Source organism: Bos taurus, chromosome 1 (genome assembly GCF_002263795.3).
Source record: "Bos taurus isolate L1 Dominette 01449 registration number 42190680 breed Hereford chromosome 1, ARS-UCD2.0, whole genome shotgun sequence".
NCBI lineage: Eukaryota > Metazoa > Chordata > Mammalia > Artiodactyla > Bovidae > Bos > Bos taurus.
In genome coordinates this window covers 53,445,088-53,471,653 of record NC_037328.1, presented here as the reverse complement: position 1 = coordinate 53,471,653, position 26,566 = coordinate 53,445,088, and the positions used below count along the sequence as shown (strand labels likewise).

General features: G+C 37.5%; 1 protein-coding gene across 12 annotated transcripts in view; it reads right to left on the bottom strand.

The window, feature by feature from the left end:
- Positions 1 to 2,979: 2,979 nt before the first annotated feature.
- Positions 2,980 to 26,566, bottom strand: part of DZIP3 (DAZ interacting zinc finger protein 3) — a 129,841-nt gene continuing 106,254 nt past the window's right edge. For 9 of the 12 annotated variants that reach the window (NM_001076092.2, XM_059885574.1, XM_059885566.1 and 6 more), the window contains 9 exons: positions 25,436 to 25,539; positions 22,986 to 23,073; positions 20,602 to 20,703; positions 15,669 to 15,794; positions 13,529 to 13,668; positions 9,406 to 9,526; positions 8,498 to 8,641; positions 8,317 to 8,412; positions 2,980 to 4,717 (listed from right to left, as the gene is read on the bottom strand). In NM_001076092.2, coding sequence (NP_001069560.2) covers positions 4,607 to 4,717; positions 8,317 to 8,412; positions 8,498 to 8,641; positions 9,406 to 9,526; positions 13,529 to 13,668; positions 15,669 to 15,794; positions 20,602 to 20,703; positions 22,986 to 23,073; positions 25,436 to 25,539 — 1,032 coding nt within the window. In that variant the 3' untranslated portion in view covers positions 2,980 to 4,606. Of the gene's footprint in view, positions 4,718 to 7,706; positions 7,747 to 8,316; positions 8,413 to 8,497; positions 8,642 to 9,405; positions 9,527 to 13,528; positions 13,669 to 15,668; positions 15,795 to 20,601; positions 20,704 to 22,985; positions 23,074 to 25,435; positions 25,540 to 26,566 lie in introns of those variants that run through there. The other 3 variants (XM_059885579.1, XM_059885585.1, XM_059885592.1) reach the window with 3 other exon arrangements.

Below are 26,566 nucleotides of genomic sequence, written 5' to 3'. Positions count from 1 at the left end.
GGATTGAACCCAGGTCTCCCACATTGCAGGCAGATTCTTTACTGTCTGAGCCACCAGGGAAGCCCTAAATAAGGTTAGGTTCTTTAAGATTATTCTTATTTCCTGAGGTAAGGCTGTATTTAATATAAACTCAAAACTAACTGCTTTTGCTGCATCCCATAGGTTTTAGATAACTGGGTTTTTTGTTGTCATTTGTTTCTAGGTATTTTTTTATTTCCTTTTTGATTTCTTCAGCAACCCACTGGTGGTTTAACAACACATGGTTCAGCCCACATATGTTTGTGATTTTTACAGTTTTTTCTTGTAGTTGACTTCTAATCTCACAGTCTTGTGATCAGAAAAGATGCTTGATATAATTTCAATTTTCCTAAATTTACCAAGGCTCACGTTGTGGCCCAGTATGCAATTAGTTCCTGGAGAGTGTTCCATGTGCACTTGAGAATGATGTATATTCTGCTGCTTTTGGATAGAATGCTCTATAAATATCAGTTAAGTCCATCTGGTCTAATGCATCTTTTAAGGTCTGTTTCCTTACTCATTTTCTGTCTGGATGATCTGTCCATTGATGAAAATGGGGTGTTACAGTCACCCACTATTATTGTGTTAGTATTGATTTCTCCTTGATGGCTTTTAGCATTCGCCTTTTATATTGACATGCTCCTATGGTAGATACACACATATTTATAGTTGTTATATCTTCTTCTTGGATTATTGATCCCATGATCATTATGTAGTGTCCTTCTTCCTCCGTTAGTCTTTATTCTAAAGTCTATTTTGTCTGATGTGAGTACTACTACTCCAGCTTTCTTCTGATTTCCATTTGCATGGAGTATCTTTTACTCTCCCCTCACTTTCAGTCTGTATGTGTCCTTGGATCTGAAGTGGGTCTCTTATAGACAGCATATATATAGGTCTTGTTTTTGTATCCATTCAGCCAATCTGTGTCTTCTGGTTGAAATATTTGATCCATTTTTGTTTAAGGTAATTACCAATTATATGTTCCTATTGCCATCTTATTAATTGTTTTGGAGATTTGAGGATTATCTGTAGTGTTGTGTTTGGACTGCTTTTTTGTTTTTCATCTATTGTATATTTTTGGTTTGCAGTTACCATAAGGTTTTAATGTAGCAGGCTATATATAAACACACACACACACACACACACACACACACACACAAGACTGTTTTAAGTTGATGATCTTTTCATTTTAAATGCATTTCCAATATCTTGCACTTGCACTCTCTTCTCATGATTGCTGCTTTTTATATCATATTTGCGTGTGGATGGTTCCCTACCTGAGAGGCTGTGTGTGTGGGTGATTCCTACCTGAGAGGCTCTGTGATAAGGGATTAAGGTATTCCAGGAGCATTTTATAAATGTAGAGTAGTTTTGCTAAATTTTGAATCTAGTAAAAAAAATTAACTATACAATAAAATTAATCATCTGTACTAGGACACTGTTGAGAGTAAAAGGGAGGACTATTAATATGTCAGGACAACAGGCATTAATTGGAACCATCCCAAGCAAACCAAGACATCTGAGGGAAAAGTCAAACTATTCTTACCATATTGTATCACTATTACATATATTTTTATGTATTCAATACCATGTTCATAGCCCAAAATAATCAGATTTACCATTTGTTTCATTTTATTTTGAAGCATATTATTTAAAATAATTTGTGTATTTAGTCAGTCCAGAATGGGGAGACCACTATGAAGAACTGAAAGAGAGAACACCAGCTAAGGCACAGAGATTTGCATTCAAATCCCAGAATGCCACTTCACAGCTGTGACCTCAAAGTATACCCTCTTAGTTGAGCCTCAGTTTCATCCTCTGCAAAATAAAAAGGATAGTATCCACTTTAAAGTTATTAGTGGATCAAACAAAGTAACATTTGATCAAGGAAGGTATCCCATAAAAGCTGGAAAATGTTATTATACACATGGACAATGAATATAAAGGGAAACACTACAAGACATATCTGACAGCAGTTGCAGTGATGTTACATTACAGGAGGTGTACAGATTGTTTGTAAAGTAAATATTACTACTTCTCTCACTGAATTTATGTGCAGTATGGTGTTCTGGGTCTTTCAGCAGCCACAGGCATGACGGCAATCATTGTTTATCAAAGAATGAGCACTATGCTGCTGCTGCTGCTGCTGCTAAGTCGCTTCAGTCGTGTCCGACTCTGTGCGACCCCATAGACGGCAGCCCACCAGGCTCTGCCATCCCTGGGATTCTCCAGTCAAGAACACTGGAGTGGGTTTCCATTTCCTTCTCCAAAGTATGAAAGTGTAAAGTGAAAGTGAAGTCGCTTAGTTGTGTCCTACCCTTAGCGACCCCGTGGACTGCAGCCTACCAGGCTCCTCCGTCCATGGGAGTTTCCAGGCAAGAGTACTGGAGTGGGGTGCCATTGCCTTCTCCAAATGACTGCTATAGTTGTCTTTATTGTTAAACCTCAAAAAGAAAAAAAAATCCCATTACCTTTAGCATCTGCAGAGTTGGACATGACATTCAAGAACATGTTCCCACTACATTCTCACTATGTATCAGCTACCCTGTTAAGTTCTCTGGTCCCATCTTTGGAGCTAAGAACAACAGGTCAGCACCAATACAGCCTTGCAGCTTGAGTTTATAGAGGAAACATGTGACTTACTGAGTATCAGGACTCTCTCAAGAATTAGGACTGGCTTAGCCACTATTTAACTGCATGATCTAGGGCAAACTGTTCCTATAAAATGAGGCAACAGACCAGAGGATCATTAAAGACCCTATAAACTCTGACATTTTATGATTCTAAGATATTCTTGGTATTTTACAAGTATAAATGACTGACTTCTTGGATATTTTCCTCCCCTTTCTCACAAGAGAAGATAAAGTTTAAGCATAACTAAACAGAAAGAGATGTTTGAAAGAGATTTCAAGTAGTTTTAGGATACAGTTACAGCAATAAACACAAGTAAAATAATAGGCATTCAATTAAGAAACATTTATTCTTTCCCACATGAAAATGTAAATACAATTGTAAACATACACTAAAAAATGTTTTACAAGGTAATCTGCTATATGACCATGATCTTGAGGTGTTAGACGAGATAATTATTAAAGACCCTGTAAGTTCTGAACTGTATAATTCTAAGACTTTTTTGGCACTTAACAAATCTAGATGACTGCCTTCACTTTGGGGTATTTTCTTTCACATTGTCCAGTCTATTCTCATTACAGAAGAAAACAGCATATAATTTCAGAAATAGTAATTTTAAGTAGAGATTTAAAATAACTTCAAGATACATTTATAGTGAAATATAAAGGTAAAATAGTTGCTGAGTCAGGAAACACTTATTCACAGAATGAATTTCATTTATGGAAAATAATACGAACCAAGTAACATTTCTCTTACAAGGTAACTGAATTCTTTTATTAATAATTTTGTAGCTAGAGACATGTATAACACAACATTTACACAGTACTAATTTCAAAATAATATTTTTGACCTCTAAGAATGAAAGTTCTCAGTGACAAGCTTTAAATGTGCCACTTAGCTCAGTGGGTGTCAACTCTGTCATAAGAGACAACTACACACAAACAGGGCACCACCCATGCGTGAGAAAGTGAAATTAGAAACTTTCAAGGCTGAAAAAAAAATTCCTCCAAAGCATAAATGATTACGGTCCAAAGAGCATGTTTACAAATAAAGTTATTCAAATGAGCAAGTGACTTAATTTGCATGCTAATTTTCTTACTGCTTCCTGATTTCTGATTTGGAGGGCTATTTATGGTGTTATCTACTGTGCAAGACATTGAGAACAGTAAGAATCTTCAGGCACGGTCCCAGTGGTATGCTGGTAAATCTTTAATAACAAGCTCTTGGGGGGAAGGGGAAAAAAGCCCTTATCTATAGCATTCACCAATTTCTGTGGTATAAAATACTCCCACTATACCAGATTTCATGCTAACAATAGTTTGAATAACTGTTTCACAAAATTCCTAAAACTAAGAATCATCTTTCACAAACCAGTACAGTATATAAGCCAGCTCCAAGACATCAGTGGTTGGTCCTCACCCTCATGTAGCTTATAATCTATTCACAGGTACATATTTTAGAGAATAGGAAAGAATGGGGAAGATAGAGATAAAATATAAATAAATAACATATATTTTATAAGTAATTTTAAAAGTTAAAAGGAACACTAAAATCTGAGGAATTTTCTTACTCTTGTTTACATTTAGTTCAGGAAATTAAAGTGTAGCATATTCAAGAGAAAGTAAAGGATGAGTGGAATAAGGAAAAGAGAAGACATCCTAAGATATATGGTAACAGTAATCACGTTTAAGTTGGAAGAAAATATCTACTAAAATAAGGGCAAATCTAATGTAACTTTCAAAATTTTTTCTTCTTTAAACCCTTTCAATTCAGTTCACAGTCCTGAAGATTTGTCCTCTCCTCTTTGGCTGCAGCTTTGATTAGATTAACTAGCTTATTTTGAATAATACTGAAGAACATACCACTTCACATCACTCATACTATCAGCTCAAATAAGTGGAAAACTAAATTCTGGAGTCTGAAAATTGAACTTCCTTTGCATAGTCACCCTGCTGAATCAGATCTTGGGCAAGTGCCGGCTGGGGTGACCTGGAAATTCTTCTGGTAGCAAAACGTGGAGTCTGCAGGTTGGGCAGGTCCCCTGTTGTATCAGCCAAGGTCTAATGCACTAAGGAGCAAAAAGATTCATGTCAGTCGCTCAGATTTAGCCTAGCAGAGGCAGGTGTAACTCTATACATCAGGGCTGCTAACCCTTCTGATGGATCTTAGAGCCTTATTTGGTGGATTGCCATGAAAACTGCTGCCATCAAGGCACTTTGTCCATGGTTTGCTGAGCAATATAGTTAGTAACAGGACAACACTTTTCAGCCAGTTTATTCTAATAAGTTCCTTTCTCCAACCCCAATATTCAGGTAGATTAGCACTTCTTCCTAACAAGGACGTTAGGAAACCTATATTTTTTTTCTATTTATTATCTATTATTCTAATTGATAATCTAGAAAAAGTCATATCTAAATATACAAATGTCACAAATATGTTGTATCAAGTACTTATGGTGTTTGAAGTTAAAATCTTTAGATAATGGGTATACTTTTAAGATCACCTTTCTTTGGTGATAATGGTAGTACTCTTTGGCTATGAACTATCTATTAAGTTATTTGCTTGAATACTGACTCTCCAAAAACAAATCATTTTACCTGAATGAATAGTGGAGAGCCTAGCCAGATGAGAGAGTATTAAGAGTATGAAGAATAGGCAGTAGACATGAGGCCCATTACCTCTATCCCTAGACAGTAACCCAAATGAATTACTTGCTTTCTATTCAATGAGCGATGGCAAAGAATAAAATAAGTTTATGAAACATTTATTTTCTAAATAGATCTTTAGGAAAATCAGACTGGACATGGAACAACAGACTGGTTCCAAATAGGAAAAGGAGTACGTCAAAGGTGTATATTGTCACCCTGCTTATTTAACTTGTATGCAGAGTACATCATGAGAAATGCTGAGCTGGATGAAGCACAAGCTGGAATCAAGATTTCTGGGAGAAATATCAATAACCTCAGATATGCAGATGACACCACTCTTCTGGCAGAAAACAAAGAATAACTAAAGAGCCTCTTGATGAAAGTGAAAGAAGAGATTGAAGAAGTTGGCTTAAAGCTCAACATTCAGAAAACTAAGATCATGGCATCTGGCCCCATCACTTCATGGGAAATAGATGGGGAAACAGTGGAAAGAGTGAGAGACTTTATTTTTTTGGCTCCAAAATCACTGCAGATGGTGACTGTGGCCATGAAATTAAAAGATGCTTACTCCTTGGAAGGAAAGTTATGACCAACCTAGACAGCATATTAAGAAGCAGAGACATTACTTTACCAACAAAGGTCCATCTAGTCAAGGCTATGGTTCTTCCAGTAGTCATATATGGATGTGAGAGTTGGAGTGTAAAGAAAGCTGAGTGCCAGAGAATTGATGCTTCTGAACTGTGGTGTTAGAGAAGACTCTTGAGAGTCCCTTGGACTGCAAGGAGATCCAACCAGTCCATCCTAAAGGAGATCAGTCCTGGGTGTTCATTGGAAGGATTGATGTTGAAGCTGAAACTCCAATACTTTGGCCACCTGATGTGAAGAACTGACTCACTGGAAAAGACCCTGATGCTGGGTAAGATTGAAGGCAGGAGGAGAAGGGGACAACAGAGGATGAGATGGCTGGATGGCATCACCGACTCAATGGACATGAGTTTGGGTAAACTCAGGGAACTGGTGATGGACAGGGAGGCCTGGTGTGCTGCAGTCCATGGGGTCACCAAAAGTTGGATACGACTGAGCTACTGAACTGAAGTATCTATCTGGAGATCATTTAGGATTAGTCATTCTATGCATATCTCTTAACAAGGCAGATGAAAAAATATAATTCTGTACCAGGTATCAGATTATCTTTGAAATGATGTTTTACAGATATGGCTTGAATAAGGTGGCTATTGTTCATTTCCCTGAGAAGCCTTTCTTGTATAAGATTATCTTTTCTTGTGTCATGTTACACTTCCACAACAGAAGACTTGGATCATAAATAGTGTATCAATAGCACTTGCACAGCAACAATGTCAGAAGTTAATCTATGTTGCCAACAAGTCAATTTATGTTGCTAATCTATAAATGCCAAGAATTAACAAAAGATATGCCAGCCTCACATTTTTCTAAAATCAAAGGAAAACTATAAACAAGATGAAAAGACAACACTCAGAATGGGAGAAAATATTTGCAAATGAAGCAACTGACAAGGGATTAATCTGCACAATGTACAGACAGCTCATGTAGCTCAATATAAAAATAAAACAGCCTAATCAAAAAATGGGTGGAAGATTTAAATAGACATTTCTCCAAAGAAGATATACAGATGGCCAAGAGGCACATGAAAAGATGCTCAACATCACTAAGTATCAGAGAAATGCAAATCAAAACTACAATGGTGAAAAAAAAAAAAAAACTACAATGGTGTATCTATCACCTCACACCCGTCAGAATAGTCAACATCAAAAAAACTACAAACAATAAATGCTGGAGAGGGTGTGGAGAAAAGGGAACCCTCTTGCACTATTGGTGGGAATAAAAATTGATACAGCCACTATGGAGAATAGTATGGTGATTTCTTAAAAATACTAGGAAAAAAACTACTATATAACCCAGCAGTTCCATTCCTGGCATATACCTGGAGAAAACCATAATTTCAAAAGATACATGCATCCGAATGCTTATTGCAGCACTATTTACAACAGCCAGGACACGGAAGCAACCTTGATGTCCATCAACAGAGGAATGGATAAAGAAGATGTGTTACATACATACTATGGAATATTTCTCAGCCATAGAAAGGAATGAAACTGTGCTATTTGCAGACACATGGATGGACCCAGAGACTGTCATTCAAGTCAAGTAAGTCAGAAAGAGAAAAACAAATATCATATATTAATGCATATATGTGGAATCTAGAAAAATGGTACATATGAATCTATTTGCAAAGCAGAAACAGAGACACAGACGTAGAGAACAAACGTATGGACACCAAGGGGGGAAGGGAGGGTGGGCTGAATTGGGAGCGTGGGATTGAAATATATACATTACTATGTATGAAATAGATAACTAATGAGAACCTACTGTATAGCACAGGGAACTCTACTCAGTGCTCTGTGGTGACCTAAATGGGAAGGAAATCCAAAAAAGAGGGGATATATGTATAGCTGATTCAAAGATGTACAACAGAAATTAACACAACATTGTAAAGCAACTATACTTCAATATAAATTAAAAACAAAAAACTCAAGCCTTAGCATCTTCAAAAGCAAATACAGAAACCTGGACAGACTGTTAAGGTAATTCTTCTGTGTTGTAACAGCAGTTGGCCATCATTAGGTGTGAACAAAGAACACTATTCATAACAAGTCAAGGTGAAGTGTCACTTTGCTAAACGGTCAACTGTCATATCAATCAACATTCCTTCGAGTTCTGTTCATCTGTTCAAAGGAAATGCCACTCTGCCCATTAAATTTCATCACTGTCCCCTTCTCCTGCTAGGTATATCAAGACCTGAGAAAACACAATGCAATCCATGGCTAGGTATGGGCAAACACATAAACGCTATCCACTATGTGAATAACCAGTGAAATTCATGACACAGTGGATGATCATACGTGTATATGATTTCAAGGAATGTAGCATGAATTTCACTTAATTGATTAATGGTAAAATATTAAACAGATAAGTTTACCTGAGAATGGAATTTATGCGCACAAGGCAAAACTGAGAGGTTATCTGGAGAGAGATTCTCATGACAGATCACACAAGGCTCTTCTTCCTCATTATCCTAGGGAAAACATACATATGGTTAAATTCAGCTCATTCTCTCTCCTAAATTTAAATGTATTTAGAATCAACAGTCTCAGTCTTACCAAATGATTGGCTCCTTCCTGTGTGACAGAGCCTTGTGAACCAAGGGGCCTCCGGGCTGGTTCTGAGGGCTGGGCAGCATTAGCCTGTGGTGGAGTATGGCTAGGTGAAACACGATTACCATTTGGCACTGATTTTCCTTGACTCTGAAAATAAGAATATCATACTTATTTTTTTAGAATTGCATAAGACAGGAAGAACTGACAGACTACCATAGAATAGGCTACAGTGGAATTTAGCAAAAGGGGAAATCAACCCTGAATATTCATTGGAAAGACTGATGCTGAAGCCGAGGATTTAATACTTTGGCCGCCTGATGCAAAGAGCTGACTCACTAGAAAAAATCCTGATGCTGGGAAAGACTGAGGGCAGGAGAAGGGGGTACACAGAGGATGAGATGGTTGGATGGCATCACCAACTCAATGGACAAGAGTTTGAGCAAACTCTGGGAGATAGTGAAAGACAGGGAAGCCTGGTGTGCTGCAGTCCTTGGGGTCACAAAGAGTCGGACACAATTGAGCGACTGAACAACAACAGAAAGGTTAATAATCAGGTTCATGAGAAATCTTGAAGCAATTATGGCAATATAAGAACCAGGTAAAAACAAAAGTAACTCTAGGTGCTTTTGTAATTAAAATAAGTCTTTGCAGAAAATTAGGAAAAAAAAAAAGTTTCCTTTATGAAATATCCAAAATAACCTAAATTTCAAAAGCCTCAGTTTTATTTTAGAATGATCAGGTGGTGTTTCCAACGCCATTGTCAAGTTTAATTGTTTAATGTTAATATATGATTTAATATGATTATAATTGATTTCCTGATCATGTTATGGAAATAGTATAGCTAACTAAAGATAAGGGTCAGGAGATAGTTTTAGTTTTCTGTTGTTTAGTTGCTTTTTTTTTTTTTTTACCTGAGATCTCTTGGGGTCAATAAATTGGGAAATCTTGAGAACAATTTCATCAAATGTCAGTCCAGATAAGGACTTCCCATGAGTATCCTTCAATTTCCGTAAGAAATCTGTAAGCTCCTTTCTGGAAAAGATCAAGGAAAGAGTAGTGGTCATTCTCCTACTGCCCTGAAGATGTGCCCTCCAAAGGAGATATAAAATCCTATCATAGGATAATATCCACCATACAGACGTGACCCTTTGGATCTCTGATCTAAAAACGTGATCATGGGTCCATCTGCACTTATCTTAAACCAGAATGAAAATTCCTGCTAATGTGCTCATTAAGGATACTTAATGTGTTCCTGATTGATAAAGTTTAGTATTTATTTTCTTCCCCTAATGAGATTTTAACCGTTTATAAAAGCTCACTTGTGAAAATGAAATTTGCTATCTAAATACTTATTTATGTACTGAGCCTCTTTATATTGTATTTCTCAATGTTCTCTTACTTGAGAGAGACTAAAATATTTCTTTTCAATTATGTTACTATCACTCTCTATCATTGTGCTATGAATTCTACTTTCATAAAATTTATAAACAGAAAATAAAGATTTAACAGAAAAGGAGAGCAAAGACTAAAAGACACATTATGTAATAAAGAAACCTAGGAGTATTTTAATCGACATGTTATTTTTCAGTTCCCATGGCCCACTGACCCAAAGTCTGCATACACATTTTGGTAGGACAGGGTAGGATAATAAAATATTTTTTCTCAAATGAAATGTCATGTCACCAGCCTTATAAAACTATCTTTGATTTACTATTTATTTTCCATAAGCATTTTTTACCAACTATATTTACCAACTATAGTTTTACCAACTATATTAAATTTCTATTTTCATTTTCTATTCATCATTATGTTTACAAAACCATAATATAACCACGAAACATAATAGTATATAGTGTTAAATAAAAGCATTGGCCTTCAAATGAAAATGCTGGTGAAAACTAGAATTATTTGATACAATCAGATCAGATCAGTCACTCAGTCGTGTCCCACTCTTTGCAACCCCATGAATCACAGCACGCCAGGCCTCCCTGTCCATCACCAACTCCCGGAATTCACTCAGACTCATGTCCATCAAGTCAGTGATGCCATCCAGTCATCTCATCCTCTGTCGTCCCCTTCTCCTCCTGCCCCCAATCCCTCCCAGCATCAGAGTCTTTTCCAATGAGTCAACTCTTCGCATGAGGTGGCCAAAGTACTGGAGTTTCAGCTTTAGCATCATTCCTTCCAAAGAAATCCCAGGGCTAACCTCCTTCAGAATGGACTGGTTGCATCTCCTTGCAGTCCAAGGGACTCTCAAGAGTCTTCTCCAACACCACACTTCAAAAGCATCAATTTTTTGGCGCTCAGCCTTCTTCACAGTCCAACTCTCACATCCATACATGACCACAGGAAAAACCATAGCCTTGACTAGACGGACCTTTGTTGGCAAAGTAATGTCTCTGCTTTTGAACATGCTATCTAGGTTGGTCATAACTTTCCTTCCAAGGAGTAAGTGTCTTTTAATTTCATGGCCACAGTCACCATCTGCAGTGATTTTGGAGCCCAGAAAAATAAAGTCTGACACTGGTTTCCACTGTTTCCCCATCTATTTCCCATGAAGTGATAGGGCCGGATGCCATGATCTTTGTTTTCTGAATGTTGAGCTTTAAGCCAACTTTTTCACTCTCCTCTTTCACTTTCATCAAGAGGCTTTTGAGTTCCTCTTCACTTTCTGCCATAAGGGTGGTGTCATCTGCATATCTGAGGTTATTGATATTTCTCCCGGCAATCTTGATTCCAGCTTGTATTTCTTCCAGTCCAGCGTTTCTCATAATGTACACTGCATATAAGTTAAATAAACAGGGTGACAATATACAGCCTTGACGTACTACTTTTCCTATTTGGAACCAGTTTGTTGTTCCATGTCCAGTTCTAACTGTTGCTTCCTGACCTGCATACAAATTTCTCAAGAGGCAGATCAGGTGGTCTTGTATTCCCATCTCTTTCAGAATTTTCCACAGTTTATTGTGATCCACACAGTCAAAGGCTTTGGCATAGTCAATAAAGCAGAAATAGATGTTTTCCTGGAACTCTCTTGCTTTTTCTATGATCCAGCGGATGTTGGCAATTTGATCTCTGGTTCCTCTGCCTTTTCTAAAACCAGCTTCAACATCAGGAAGTTCATGGTTCACATATTGCTGAAGCCTGGCTTGGAGAATTTTGAGCATTACTTTACTAGCGCTTGAGATGAGTGCAATTGTGCGGTAGTTTGAGCATTCTTTGGCATTGCCTTTCTTTGGGATTGGAATGAAAACTGACCTTTTCCAGTCCTGTGGCCACTGCTGAGTTTTCCAAATTTGCTGGCATATTGAGTGCTGCACTTTCACAGCATCATCTTTCAGGATTTGGAATAGCTCAACTGGAATTCCATCACCTCCACTAGCTTTGTTCGTAGTGATGCTTTCTAAGGCCCACTTGACTTCACATTCCAGGATGCCTGGCTCTAGGTCAGTGATCACACCATCGTGATTATATGGGTCATGAATATCTTTTTTGTACAGTTCTTCTGTGTATTCTTGCCATCTCTTCTTAATACCTTCTGCTTCTGTTTGGTCCATACCATTTCTGTCCTTTATCGAGCCCATCTTTGCCTGAAATGTTCCTTTGGTATCTCTGATTTTCTTGAAGAGATCCCTAGTCTTTCCCACTCTGTTGTTTTCCTCTATTTCTTTGCATTGATCGCTGAAGAAGGCTTTCTTATCTCTTCTTGCTATTCTTTGGAACTCTGCATTCAGATGCTTGTATCTTTCCTTTTCTCCTTTGCTTTTTCACTTCTCTTCTTTTCACAGCTATTTGTAAGGCCTCCCCAGACAGCCATTTTGCTTTTTTGCATTTCTTTTCCATGGGGATGGTCTTGATCCCTCTCTCCTGTACAATGTCACGAACCTCATTCCATAGTTCATCAGGCAGTCTATCTATCAGATCTAGGCCCTTAAATCTATTTCTCACTTCCACTGTATAATCATAAGGGATTTGATTTAGGTCATACCTGAATGGTCTAGTGGTTTTCCCTACTGTCTTCAATTTAAGTCTGAATTTGGCAATAAGGAGTTCACGGTTTGAGCCACAGTCAGCTCCTGGTCTTGTTTTTGCTGACTGTATAGAGCTTCTCCATCTTTGGCTGCAAAGAATATAATCAATCTGATTTCGGTGTTGACCATCTGGTGATGTCCATATATAGAGTCTTCTCTTGTGTTGTTGGAAGAGGGTGTTTGTTATGACCAGTGCATTTTCTTGGCAAAACTCTATTAGTCTTTGCCCTGCTTCATTCCGTATTCCAAGGCCAAATTTGCCTGGTACTCCAGGTGTTTCTTGACTTCCTACTTTTGCATTCCAGTCCCCTATAATGAAAAGGACATCTTTTTTGGGTGTTAGTTCTAAAAGGTCTTGTAGGTCTTCATAGAACCGTTCAACTTCAGCTTCTTCAGCGTTACTGGTTGGGGCATAGACTTGGATTACTGTGATACTGAATGGTTTTTCTTGGAAATGATAAAAGACACTTCATTTCTGGAGGAGGAGAATTAAGTAGCTTTCTGCGAAAGTCAGAACTGTGAAAAGCACAGTAAAATAATGATTTCTTGCATTTAACTGTGTTCCTTAACAAAGAAATCATAAAAACCCTCAATAAATTAAGGAAATCTGATTATGTTTGCACTTATATAGCATACAATTCACTTAAAATTCACTTTGGAAATAGGTTATTAAGATAATTATTGTAGCTAGTGGCATTAAAACTGGATAGGTTTATAACTAGCCATACTTTCATTAAACAAGCAAACCTAAATTCAAAAGTTCATTCCCTCGTGACTTAAAACTAATAATTTTCGTGGAGAGGTTTAGCATTTATACTGAAAACTATCCCTTCTTAATGAATTTCATTTTCCTTACCAAGGTGATGGTTAGGAAATACCTGTACCTCTGTGTGTTGGGAGGAGGGAGGGTGAATGTTGTTTCTCTGAAATGTTTCATTGGCATAATTATGCCTATGGAAACTGTAGTATGATCTGTTCACAACACTAAAAGAGACTAAGCTACCTGGTCTGCTGTGGAAAGGCAGTTTTCAGCCTCTCTGTAATCTTCTCCCAATTCATCATAAGGGGATCACTTCCTAGACTTGCACTGGGAGGCACAGCTTCTCCCACAGGAGCTGGCAGTGTCCAGGCTATGCTAGTCATCTGTAAGAAACACAGTTATGTCTTCAGCTTCAATTATGGGGAAGCAAAGTTCCATGTCAACATGACATCTCCATACCTCAGAAAATGGGTACAATAAAGAGGAATATTGACATGCATGTTCCCTTTTTAGAAGTTTTTTTTTTCCTTAACCAGCACAATATTTCTAATTATTTATATATGTTTACCTTTATTTTTAAAATGGCACATACTAGTCTCAGTAATTGCAAACATAAACAGAAATACAGAGTGTGCATTTCTGACAGCAACCTAGTTTGTTAATAGGGGAATAAGTAAATAAACTGTAGCATATCTAATCAAGTCCTTAAAAATAGATCTATATGTCTGAGCATAAGAGATATCCATAATATAAAAAAAGTCTATGGCACAGCATTTATGGTAGAACTCATGTTATATTAAAATATTTTTCAAATGTGTATGCATAGAAAAAGGACTGTAAGATATAAAATAACCCATAAACTGTGATTATTTTCTAGGATTCAACAGCAAGGTAGTTTTGCTTTCTACTGTATGTAGTATATATTTTGTATATACTATGTGTATTGTGTTTTTCTAATTATAAAAGTAATTAATAAAATTACTAATTACTAATAATAAATATAAGATAAAATTATTAATCATAAAAAGCAAATAATAAAGTTTAATTTTCAAACAACTGAATAAGGATGAGAATACTATTAAAATATCTGCCCAATGTCTCAAAACGTCACATAGGTGGTATATGGAAGTTGTAGTGACAACTCAAGAGCCATGAAACCACCAAACAAAAATTGCCCCATATTTTATGATAGTTCTTTCTTAGAACCATTAAGTTTCTAATTAATTAATATCAACATGTCAATATTTTTAATTGCCTTATCTGATTATTAGGATAATTATAAACAAAGTACCTTCTATCTAAGATTACAGATTATTTTAAAATAGAAGGTTACTACTTATGAAAAACTAGCAACTACTAACAGCCACTGAAATTACTCATACAAAGCCTGGTAAGTCAGAGAAAGAGCAGAATATCCCCAGAAATCTGGGTTTGCCTCAGTGTCCAAGCTCTTTCAGAGGAATCAGAAAGTAATCCTATTAGAAGGCCGAGGTACTTTAAAATTTTACGGATCCTCATAGAATGTTGCAGGAGCAAAACACATCAGCAACACTGCAATATCAAGGTGATAAAAAAAAATGTGGTGCTTAATAAACATGTTAAAGCTTAGATACATATTTGCTTGTAGAGAGGCCTCTATACAAGTAAGTAAATCTATTTGACTATACATTTCAAAGGGAGTCTGTCAGCAATATACAGGTATAGAATAAACCTCAATTCATTAGAATGCAGTTATGACAAACTCAAGATTAGAGACTTTTTCATTAATTATATTAAACATCAATCTTCTGTGAGGTTTTTTAATAAAAAGTATACCTTGACCAAGATTACAACTAATAATCCTAATCATTTTAAAGTTCTCTACTTCTTCTCTAGATTCTGATAAAGCTTATCTGGCTCTTTGTAACTAAGAAAATTTGTAACTTTGCAGTATAACATGTTTCAGGGTGATACTATTTATATTACCTGTTTATAGATAAACAATGTCCTACAATATACACATATGTATCTATGTATAAAAATTTTTTCTTTTGCTTTGTGGCATAATGTGACTTGGCTTCTTTGCTTTTCAACCTACCCAACCACCATGCTAAATATAAACTATCTCTTAAAAATATCAATCTCACTCTGTTTCAGAAGCAAAACTAAGAATTCTCTACTATAACATCAGATTTATCTTTGTATCTAAAAACTAAACTATTATCACTTAATGAAATAGTTAATATATGTAATGCACTTAACACAGTACCTCATGGACATAGTCATTCAATTATCATCATTATTTACTTTATTAAATAAATGAACAAAGAGAACACATTCATTCTGAGAGTCTACTGTGACAATGGACTAGTTAATGTCTATTCTACCAAGAGGGTTTTTTTACCAAGGGAGATCTAGATTGACCAGTTGTAGAGACGATTCCAGAACAAACGGCAGGCATTTGAGGAACAGTGAGTATGGGTCTAAAGAAAGATTCTTTCACAATGGGTCTTCCCAAGAATTGCTGCATCTAAAATGGAAAAGATAGAAAATAAAAACAACCCCCCCACATGATTATGTAGTCAATAATATAAACTCATAGAGCAATGAATTTTTTTGGGGGGGGGAATTGATTTGAAATCTAGATACAAAGCATATTAGAAACAGTGCTGTTATAACACTAGTTAAATATATGAATATTTGAAAAAGGCAGGGAGCAGTAAAATACACTAAAGAGCACAGAGAGAGAAAAGAACTTGATTCTAGTCCTGCTTTCTTTCCATCTTGCTGGGAAGCCTTGATACCAAGTTATTAATCTATAAATTAAGAATTGAGATTAGATGATCTGTAAAGTTCTCTGCCAAATGGAATAATGCAAAGGACTGTACAAAGGAGTTCCTCAGTGAGTACTCGCCATACTGATAAACAATATTGACACTCAGAAATTCACTAAAGAATCAAAGTTGTCTATAGAAAATACTACTTTTGCTATTATGTATTGAAAGGACCTTTTACCACCTGGTGGAGTTCTGAACTTATGTTTAGTTTCAAGGATAGTAGAAAGCTAAAATGGGGTGGGCCAGGGGGATAAACCCTCCTACAGTGACTTTTAGACATGCCTGTGGATATTACTGAACTTCCCAGGGATTCATAGAAAGCTAGCCTTTCTTAGCACCTACCAATGGGATGGATACCTTATTGGCTTGACTACAAAAGAAGACAAGTTTATGGGACATCTACTATGTGCCAGGTCTAGCACTGGCATAAAGTAGAAGTTCACCTATTTTTGAATTTAAAAAATGAACATCAGTATAGCTCTTAAGTAATGATACTGAAACCAGAAAGGTGACAATTACTGGGGAATTTTATAATGGAGACAAGAATGACATTTGACTCCTAACATCAATAAATGAGAGACACTGTGCCTTCTAATATGCATATACTTCACCACCTATAAGGTACTCTTGCTAAAAATACTGACCCTGATTCTAATTTAACCCTCTAGACCAATGAGCAGTTTATAGGAAATAACAGAACACGTATAATGACATTATAAGGATGTTATCAGTTACATCAATAATACAGGAAATTAGTTTTTCAACGAATAAATGATGTGAATAAGAGAGAGGGTGTTGGGTAGCTGTTACAACTTTAAGGAAAAATAATCAGCCAAATGAAATTATAAACCTTGTTTGGATTGCTTTTTTAAAAATAAGGGTTTTTAAAGTAATGGTAATTATAACCAAATTAGAAATATTGTTAATCTAGTTAAGAAAAAGATATTTTTGAAACAATTTGGGAAATATGAATTTTAATATCAGATATAAAAATTATAATTTTCTTAGGAGAATAGTGGTGTGATTATAGCCAATAAGAGTAAGAATCTTCATCTTTTAGGAATGCATACTAAACTATAAATGGATGAGATTATACGATATATAGGGTTTACTTTAAAATGTCCCAGTGGGGAAGAAGGAAGGAATAACATGAAACAAGATTGATAAAACTTGATTATGATGTTGAAGATGGCTCTTGGGTTCACAGAGGTTCATCATTCTATTTTTATGTATGTTTCAATATATTCATAATATAAAGTTCTTAAATAACAAATGGTGATTCTGAATCAGTGGTCCTGTTCTTTTTGAGGACAACAATTACCTAATATTACTTTGAGAATTAGACAGCCAGGGTATAAAAATCAAAATATAATGAAACACATAAAAATACTGGGTTAAACTGGGAAGAGTACCCATTATTCCAGACTTCCCAGGTTAGACCACTATATTTATTTGAAAAGCCTGGTGCCCATTCTTTACAATATTAGAATTTCAGAGAGACAGACGTTAGTGATCAGATCATCCAGGGCAATTTCTTGATTTGTCAATAGGAAAACCAAAGTCTGAGACAGCTGAGTTTCCCCAAACCAACACAGTTCTTCACAGTTAGGACCTGAACCCAGACCTCTAGTGTATTCCCATTGTACAATACCGCCTCAATTTATACTGAAAGAATGGTCACATTTCTAGCATCTGTGCTTTCAAACTGTTCCATAATGCTCAGTGGTCACTAATGCCTATACTTTAACACAACAGTCTTAAAGTGACTCTGATCAAGCACAGCAGTGACTTTTGTTAGGAAGCACAAAAGATACACGTGCACCTCTTAAATGTTTGCAAAGGATGCTTATGAATTTTACTAAGCCTAAATGCCAGTGGGTTTTTGCCCAACGAAGATCATGGCATCTGGTCCCACCACTTCATGGGAAATAGATGGGGAAACAGTGGAAACAGTGGCAGACTTTATTTTTCTGGGCTCCAAAATCACTGCAGATGGTGACTGCAGCCATGAAATTAAAAGACGCTTACTCCTTGGAAGGAAAGTTATGACCAACCTAGATAGCATATTCAAAAGCAGAGACATTACTTTGCCAACAAAGGTCCGTCTAGTCAAGGCTATGGTTTTTCCTGTGGTCATGTATGGATGTGAGAGTTGGACTGTGAAGAAGGCTGAGTGCCAAAGAATTGATGCTCTTGAAGTGTGTTGTTGGAGAAGACTCTTGAGAGTCCCTTGGACTTCAAGGAGATCCAACCAGTCCATTCTGAAGGAGATCAGCCCTGGGATTTCTTTGGAAGGAATGATGCTAAAGCTGAAACTCCAGTACTTTGGCCACCTCATGCGAAGAGTTGACTCATTGGAAAAGACTCTGATGCTGGGAGGGATTGGAAACAGGAAGAGAAGGGGACGACAGAGGATGAGATGGCTGAATGGCATCACTGACTCGATGGACACGAGTCTGAGTGAACTTCGGGAGTTGGTGATGGACAGGGAAGCCTGGCGTGCGGCGACTCACAGGGTTACAAAGAGTCGGACATGACTGAGCGACTGAACTGAACTGAACTGAAACCTGGAAAGCCACATCAGACATAAGCAAGTCTCTGAAAAGGATGAGGATGTAGAGGTCAAGGTTAGATAATGTTTGTCAGTTTCAGTGTCACATGTAGCTTTCACAGACAGCTGATGCCAGTCTGATTCCAGAAAACTCCAAAGAACAACTCTGTATCTAGCTTCCAAGTCTCTGGAGCCATTTTATGTTTAGAGTCATGGGAGAGTTTACAACCTACAGGCAAAAGGCAACAGGGTTTCTAGAAATCCTACTATGTTACTTCCCATAGAACTAAAGGGAATCTGGGATTTGTCATCTATGGAACACATTCCTTATCAGAATTGGCAAAGATGTTGTTCAAAGCCTAGAATAAAAATATCCATAATACAAAGCTCCTATAAAACTTGAACTAATCAAAAATATAAAGGGCAATCCTCTCATTCTAAACTAAAGCCCAAGCATATCATAGAATACTTTCTCAGCTCTAAATTCTGCTTTTGAAACACAGTGTTGCTGCTAAGTCGCTTCAGTCGTGTCCGACTCTGTGCGACTACATAGACTGCAGCCCACCAGGCTCTGCCGTCCATGGGATTCTCCAGGCAAGAACACTGGAGTGGGTTGCCATTTCCCTCTCCAGTGCATGAAAGTGAAAAGTAAAAGTGAAGTCACTCAGTCGTGTCCGACTCTTAGTGACCCCATGGACTGCAGCCTACCAGGCTCCTCTGTCCATGGGATTTTCCAGGTAAGAGTACTGAAGTGGGGTGCCATTGCCTTCTTCAAAATTCTGCTTTTGAAACACAGTGTAACTCCACACAATTCACATATTAATAATTTTTAAGTTCTTTGATATACTGAACTAGTATTTGTAGAAATAATATTTTCAAAGTTCTATTACAAGCAGAAATGCTAATGTCAAAAGTGATCTACCCCTAAATATATCACAGCTTTTTTTTCTTATCCTCAGATCTGTTATCATAATAAAAGCTATCATCTAGTGGTTCTGTTCCAAAAGGTCTTTTGGAAAGCTGTATGAGTTTATTGGGCTAAGGTACTATGTTTCACTTTTTTCACTTTTTACCCCACTATGTTTCCCAGAAGGCTAACAGAAATAGTATGGCATAGAGATTAGTTTGTCTGATGAAGACCCATTTATCCCTAGCCACAATCAGGGAAGGGACCTAAATGAAAGCTGTCTTTGATGTTTAAAGGTAAGAATAGAAGATAAAAGTTAAGGAAACAAGGTCTGAAGTAGAAGTGGAGGAGTGAAGTCCAGCCTGATAGGGTATTATGCTGAGAGGTTTCAGTAGTCTAGTGGTAATTTGAGAGCATTTGGGAATTCTGAGCATTCATCAGTTTTCTCCCACCATGTAAATGTGATTGACAAGATGAATGAGCATACATTACCTCTTTAGATATCAAACGCATTACTAAAATCCAGTGATACAACCTATCTCTTGGCCTCAGCTGAGCCAACAAACTAGTCATGCCATCTGTAGATGATACAACAGGAATGGACGTAATTACAAATGATACGCACATGTGCCCTATCCACTTTGAAGACACATGAATGTACTGCTCATTAAGTGTTTTACAGTTGTCACCATTTTATCAAGATGAGGATGGTGATTGTTCAAAATCATAGGCAACTGATTCTTGAACAACACAGGTCTGAGTTGTGTGGGTCCACTTATATGCCTATTTTTTTCAACAAATATAGTCCCTGTAATTTCATTTTATAGATCTTTAAATGCAGAGAGAGTTTGCATTTGATACATGGAATGAAAAAACTAGGGTTTGAGTCTTGATTCTATCCAAACTGTTTCAGCTTTCTACTCTTGGGTAGTCATTTATCAAATCATTGTTTTCGAGTAGAGCAGTACTCAGATTCCTGACTGCATGGGGGGTTGGCACCTCCCAACCCTTGTGTTGTTCAAGAGTCAACTGTATTTCTTACCAGTATCTCAGGACTGGGAGGTGGTGGAGGAAGCTGGATTGGAGGCAATGTACTCAAGGCAAACCCTTGCTTCACCTTGCTAATTTGTTCATTGTATTGTGTCTAATATAAGAAAAGAAACAATAGTTTACAGAAAAATCAACTTCAAAGGAAAAGCATATGGAAATACTTGATGTAGTTTTGAATAGTACAACACAGGTTAGTGATTCTCAATCTAGTATGCCAAAAATAATATAAAAATAATTTTTGATATAAAACTCTATACACCACTCTCCATAAATGTAAATATTAATAGTTGTGTCTTTAATAGTGTCTATTGAGTGACAAGGTATGACACATAATTCACAGATCTCTGTGATAATTCCTCAGTGTTTCCATAATTTTTAGCCCCCAAATGGTAACCACTGATTAAAGTAAACAATGTCTAAAGATCAAGAAGATGTAAATAATATACTAGCTGATCAATATGGGAAAAACGTATTTGTAACAGCTTGCTGCTGCTACTGCTGCTAAGGCGCTTCAGTTGTGTCCAACTCTGTGCGACCCCACAGATGGCAGCCCACCAGAAGCTTCACTACTTGTAAATGTTCATTTTGGAAATGGAGGGAAAGGTTTAGAAAAAACTGATTAAATGTCCACATTTTTTTTATCTTAAAAGTTATACCTTTAGCTTTCTCCAGTTCCCCATATAGCTTTGTTTTTTTCCTCTTGGATTCTGCCAAAAGTAAGACTCCCAACCTTGAAGTTTAAAAACATACTTTCTAGATTATTGGCATTTTGGTCCCCATTTTGCTTTCCATATTACTTTGTAAACAACCCACAAGAGTGGAAATAAAAAATTTTAAAACATTTAGAAACTTTCATATACAGGACATGTTCTTAGAAGAAAACAATGATAGAGAACAAAGGGCAGATCTTTTGAGGCCAGAACTTTTAATAAACCCAATTAAAATGCTAGGCATCACTAAAAGCTGAGGATGAAAGAAACAGGGAAGACCAACAAGGACAAAGCTAGACAAGTAGATAGTGCTTTGAAGCAGCTCTTTATAACTGAATGTCATTGTTTTCCTGGCAGTATTATGGAATCACAAAACATTCAACATTATATATCAACTGTAATATATAAATATGAAATTATTCTAAAAACAAATGAATAAACTAATAAATATTCAGTGGTTTACCTCTTCACAGATTACCTTTAGCACAGTCCTAATTCTATTACATGAATAATTAAGAATTTATTACTTTGCATTAGGGAGTAATTATTTATACATAAGAAGTTTAACACTGAAAACTAATATAGGTATTCTTGACCTTCCTTTTAATTCTATAAACATATAATTACTCAGACAAAGTTAAAACATTCAGTTATGATTGGAGCACAGTTAGCTTTGGAATTCTATGAAAATTAAGTGTGAGGCACAATTTTTGAATGTACCATTTACTAAACCAAGAACCTGAAAGAAGACGCGTGAGAGTTAGGATGCTATCTACAATCAACTACATGGAAGTAATCAAATTTTAAAAAGGCATACTTTAATAATTGCAATGAAAAACATGTTTTCCTTAAATTTCTGTTGTCGTTCAGTCATGTCCAACTCTTTGTGAACCCATGGTCTGCAGCATGCCAGGCTCCACTGTCCTTCATTATCTCCCAGAGTTTGCTGAAACTCATGTCCATTGAGTCAATGATGACATCCAACTATCTCCTCCTCTGTTGCCCCCTTCACTTCCTGCCCTCAGTCTTTCCCAGCATCAGGTCTTTTCCAATGAGTTGGCTCTTTGAAACAGGTGGCCAAAATATTGGAGCTTCAGCTTTGGCATGAGTCCTTCCAATAAACATTCAGGGCTGATTTCCTTTAGAATTGACTGATTTGCTCTCCTTGCTGTCCAAGTGACTCTCAAGAGTCTTCTCCAGCACCACAGTTCAAAAGTATCAATTCTTCAGTGCCTGGCCTTCTTTACAGCCCAGCTCTCACATCTGTACAAGGCTACTGGAAAAATCTACTTTGACTATATGGACCTTTGTTGGCAAAGTAATATCTCTGTTTTTTAATACACTGTCTAGGGCTTCCCTCATAGCTCAGTCAGTAAAGAATCTGCCTGTAATGCAGGAGACCCAGGTTCAATTCCTGGGTCTGTAAGATCCCCTGGAAAAGGAAATGGCAATCCACTTCAGTATTCTTGCCTGGAGAATCCCATGGATAGAGGAGCTTGGCAAGCTACTGTCCATGAGGTCACAAGAGTCAGTCATGACTTACTGACTAAACCACCACCAGGTTTGCCATAGCTTTTCTTCCATTTGTTTTTAATATTAGATTTTTTTTTAAGTGTATACCATCTACACCGTTGAGTCAATTTACTCTAAATACTTCATGACTTACCCTGAGGAATGCAATCTTGTTTCTAACATCTGTCACAATGGCATTCCAACTGTCTACTGCAGCCTTTAATTGAAGTGATTTTAGGTTGCTGGTACAAAAATGCAAACACAAAAAAAAGTTCTTTGTATATGCCACTTAGATTTCCAAAAGTTTCTATTATGTTCCCTAGTATATATGTAAATAAAACAACAAAATTACCTCTATCACCAGTTGCCTCAAATGGGAAGAAAGTTGTATGGAAGGACTTGTTATTAAAAGTTTTAAAAAAGACTAGGAAACAAAGACAAGATGTCTTTTTTGAACAGTGGATATAACCTCTGCTTCCAGAACACTAAGTTTTTTCTATCTTGGCAATATTTTTTAGGATATACTATAAAACCTTTGTACATGAATCCCTCCACTGAAGAAGGCAGGCAAAGAAGACCAAGTAGGGAAATTGCCCTAGCCATCTAGTTTGGTTTCCCAGGTGGGTAAAGAACCCACCTGCCAATGCAGAAGATATAAGAGACGCAGGTTCAACCCCTGGGTCAGAAGATCCCCTGGAGGAGGGGATGGAAACCCACACCAGCATTCTTGCCTGGAGAATCCCATGGACAGAGGAGCCTGGCGGGCTACAGGGCAGAGTCATGGGACATGACTGAAGTGACTTGGCACTCACACGTGCATCAGTGCACGAGCAATCTCAAAGATGTTGACTCATCTTGGAAGCAGGTTTTGGACCATTTTCACATTAACCTTGACATCACAGGGCCATGGTTGGCCTATAAGGCTCTTTTGTAAATTAGAAAAAGATATTTCCTACAAAAAGGCAAATCACAAAGAAGTACCTCTTTTGCAAGGATGGATTATAGATTTCTGTCTCTATAAAATGTATAAATTGCACAGACACAGCAGCTCTGCCAAGCAGCCCACCAAATGATTTAAGTAAAACAGTTTTAAGGTGTTTAGGGTCTGGTATCTCTAGAAGAGAGATTTCATGTGGCCTTTCAGAAGGTTCTATCTGTTGTAACATCCCCACCCCAAAATCACCCAGCACAGTAACTTTAAAAGAGCCTAACAAGTTATCACTGAGATCATCTCATACAAAGAAGCTTGCTGCTAAGCTGCTAAGTCACTTCAGTCATGTCCGACTCTGTGCTACCCCAGAGGTGGCAGCCCACCAGGCTCCCCTCTCCCTGGGATTCTCCAGGCAAGAACACTGGAGTGGGTTGCCATTTCCTTCTCCAATGCATGAAAGTGAAAAGTGAAAGTGAAGTCGCTCAGTCGTGTCTGACTCTTCTCGACCCCATGGACTGCAGCCTACCAGGCTCCTCCGTCCATGGGATTTTCCAGGCAAGAGTACTGGAGTGGGGTGCCATTGCCTTCTCCAACAAAGAAGCTTGATAATATTCTAATTTATAGAGCATCATTTCCCCCTTAAGGAAGCACAGACAGACGGATCACTTATAACAGTGCTTCCCTGACCTGAATGTACATCAGTATATCCTGCTGCTGCTGCTGCTGCTAAGTCGCTTCAGTCGTGTCTGACTCTGTGTGACCCCATAGATGGCAGCCCATTAGGCTCGCCTGACCCTGGGATTCTCCAGGCAAGAACATTGGAGTGGGTTGCCATTTCCTTCTCCAATGCATGAAAATGAAAAGTGAAAGTGAAGAAAGTGAAGTCGCTCAGTCGTGTCTGACTCCTAGTGATACCATGGACTGGAGCCCACCAGGCTCCTCCTCCCATGGGATTTTCCATGCAAGAGTACTGGAGTGGGTTCCCATTACCTTCTCCACAGTATATCCTAGGAATCTTGTTAAACATCAGAGATTCTGATTCTTCAGAACTGAAGAATGATGATTATATTGAAATAATAATCGTTAAAAATAGTGATGCATTGGTCCCAGAGATGTTTAACTCAATTAATTCCTTAAGTTTAAAGGTGTACCTGGTAAAATTACAAATTGAAGAAGAATCCTATGCAACCTGCCCAAAATTTGAAAACCATTCATTTGTAGCACAGTAGCAAACTGCCTTTAACACAGTTTTAGGTATTAATGATGATTTTCCCTCAGTGTATTTTTCCAAAGGCATTTCAAATCAAGCATTAAGAGAAAAGAATTAGAAAAAGTTTTCCAGTTGGAATCCACCTTGTTTTGTAAATATCTCGTCTTTATGCATGTCTCTGACTGAGACTTTCTATCTGCTTCATTGCTAGAGGATGGGAAAAATCTGCTAGCAGCTATTACTGCACTTAATAGACTTCTCCGTGCTACAGCAGGATCAACAAAGTAAAAGCTCAAAGTGATTAAATGACATCTGAGGGTTTAAAAAAAAAAAAAAAAAAGGCTTCTTCATTCCAAAGATTCTGATGTCATATATGTAAAACACAACACAGATTATGTTCAACCTTGGAGCCACCTGTGAGATCTCAGAGTTCAAGACACATTAAGGAAGAGGGAGAGGTTACCTTGCTGCCATATGAGTCGCCCTGGCAAGCTGACTGAGGCATTCCTTTTCAGTCTGCTCTAGATGAAGCAAACCAAAATCTCTACGACACTGTAAGAAATATACCTACAGATTTTTGAGAGAAAGAGAAAGAAGTGAAAGGTGTCCTTATAGAAGAACACATTTTTCTTCAAACATTTCAAGTAAATTTAAAGCTATTTTAAAAGATCTCTTCTAATAGTACCTGAGCTTCTTTCCTGACCATAACACATTAAAGCTCTTTGATCAATCCTGAAGTTCTACTATTTTTATTCAAAAGTTACTTGGTTGGTAAACATTTCAGAACATTAGTTTTCAAACTTGCATATGCAATAGAATCATCTCAGAAACTTTAAACAATGGTGCTTTGATTCCAGAGATTCTAATTGATTCTAGGTGCAGTCTGGTAAATGGGGTTTTTAAAAGCTCTCATATTATGCAGCAAAGTTTCAGTTCAGTTCAGTTCAGTCACTCAGTCATGTCTGACTCTTTGCGACCCCATGAACCACAGCACGCCAGGCCTTCCTGTCCATCACCAACTCCCAGAGTCCACTCAAACTCATGTCCATCGAGTCGGTGATGCCATCCAGCCATCTCATCCTCTGTCATCCCCTTCTCCTCTTGCCCCCAATCCCTCCCAACATCAGGGTCTTTTCCAATGAGTCAACTCTTCGCATGAGGGGGCGAAGTATAGGAGTTTCAGCTTTAGCATCAGTCCTTCCAAAGAAGACCCAGGACTGATCTCCTTTAGGATGGACTGGTTGGATCTCCTTGCAGTCCAAGGGACTCTCAAGAGTCTTCTCCAACACCACAGTTAAAAAGCATCAATTCTTCGGCACTCAGCTTTCTTCACAGTCCAACTCTCACATCCATACATGCCCACTGGAAAAACCATAGCCTTGACCAGACAGACCTTTGTTGGCAAAGTAAAGTCTCTGCTTTTGAATATGCTATCTAGGTTGGTCATAACTTTCCTTCCAAGGAGTAAGCATCTTTTAATTTCATGGCTGCAATCACCATCTGCAGTGATTTTGGAGCCCAAAAATATAAAGTCTGACACTGTTTCCACCGTTTCCCCATCTATTTGCCATGAAGTGATGGGACCAGATGCCAT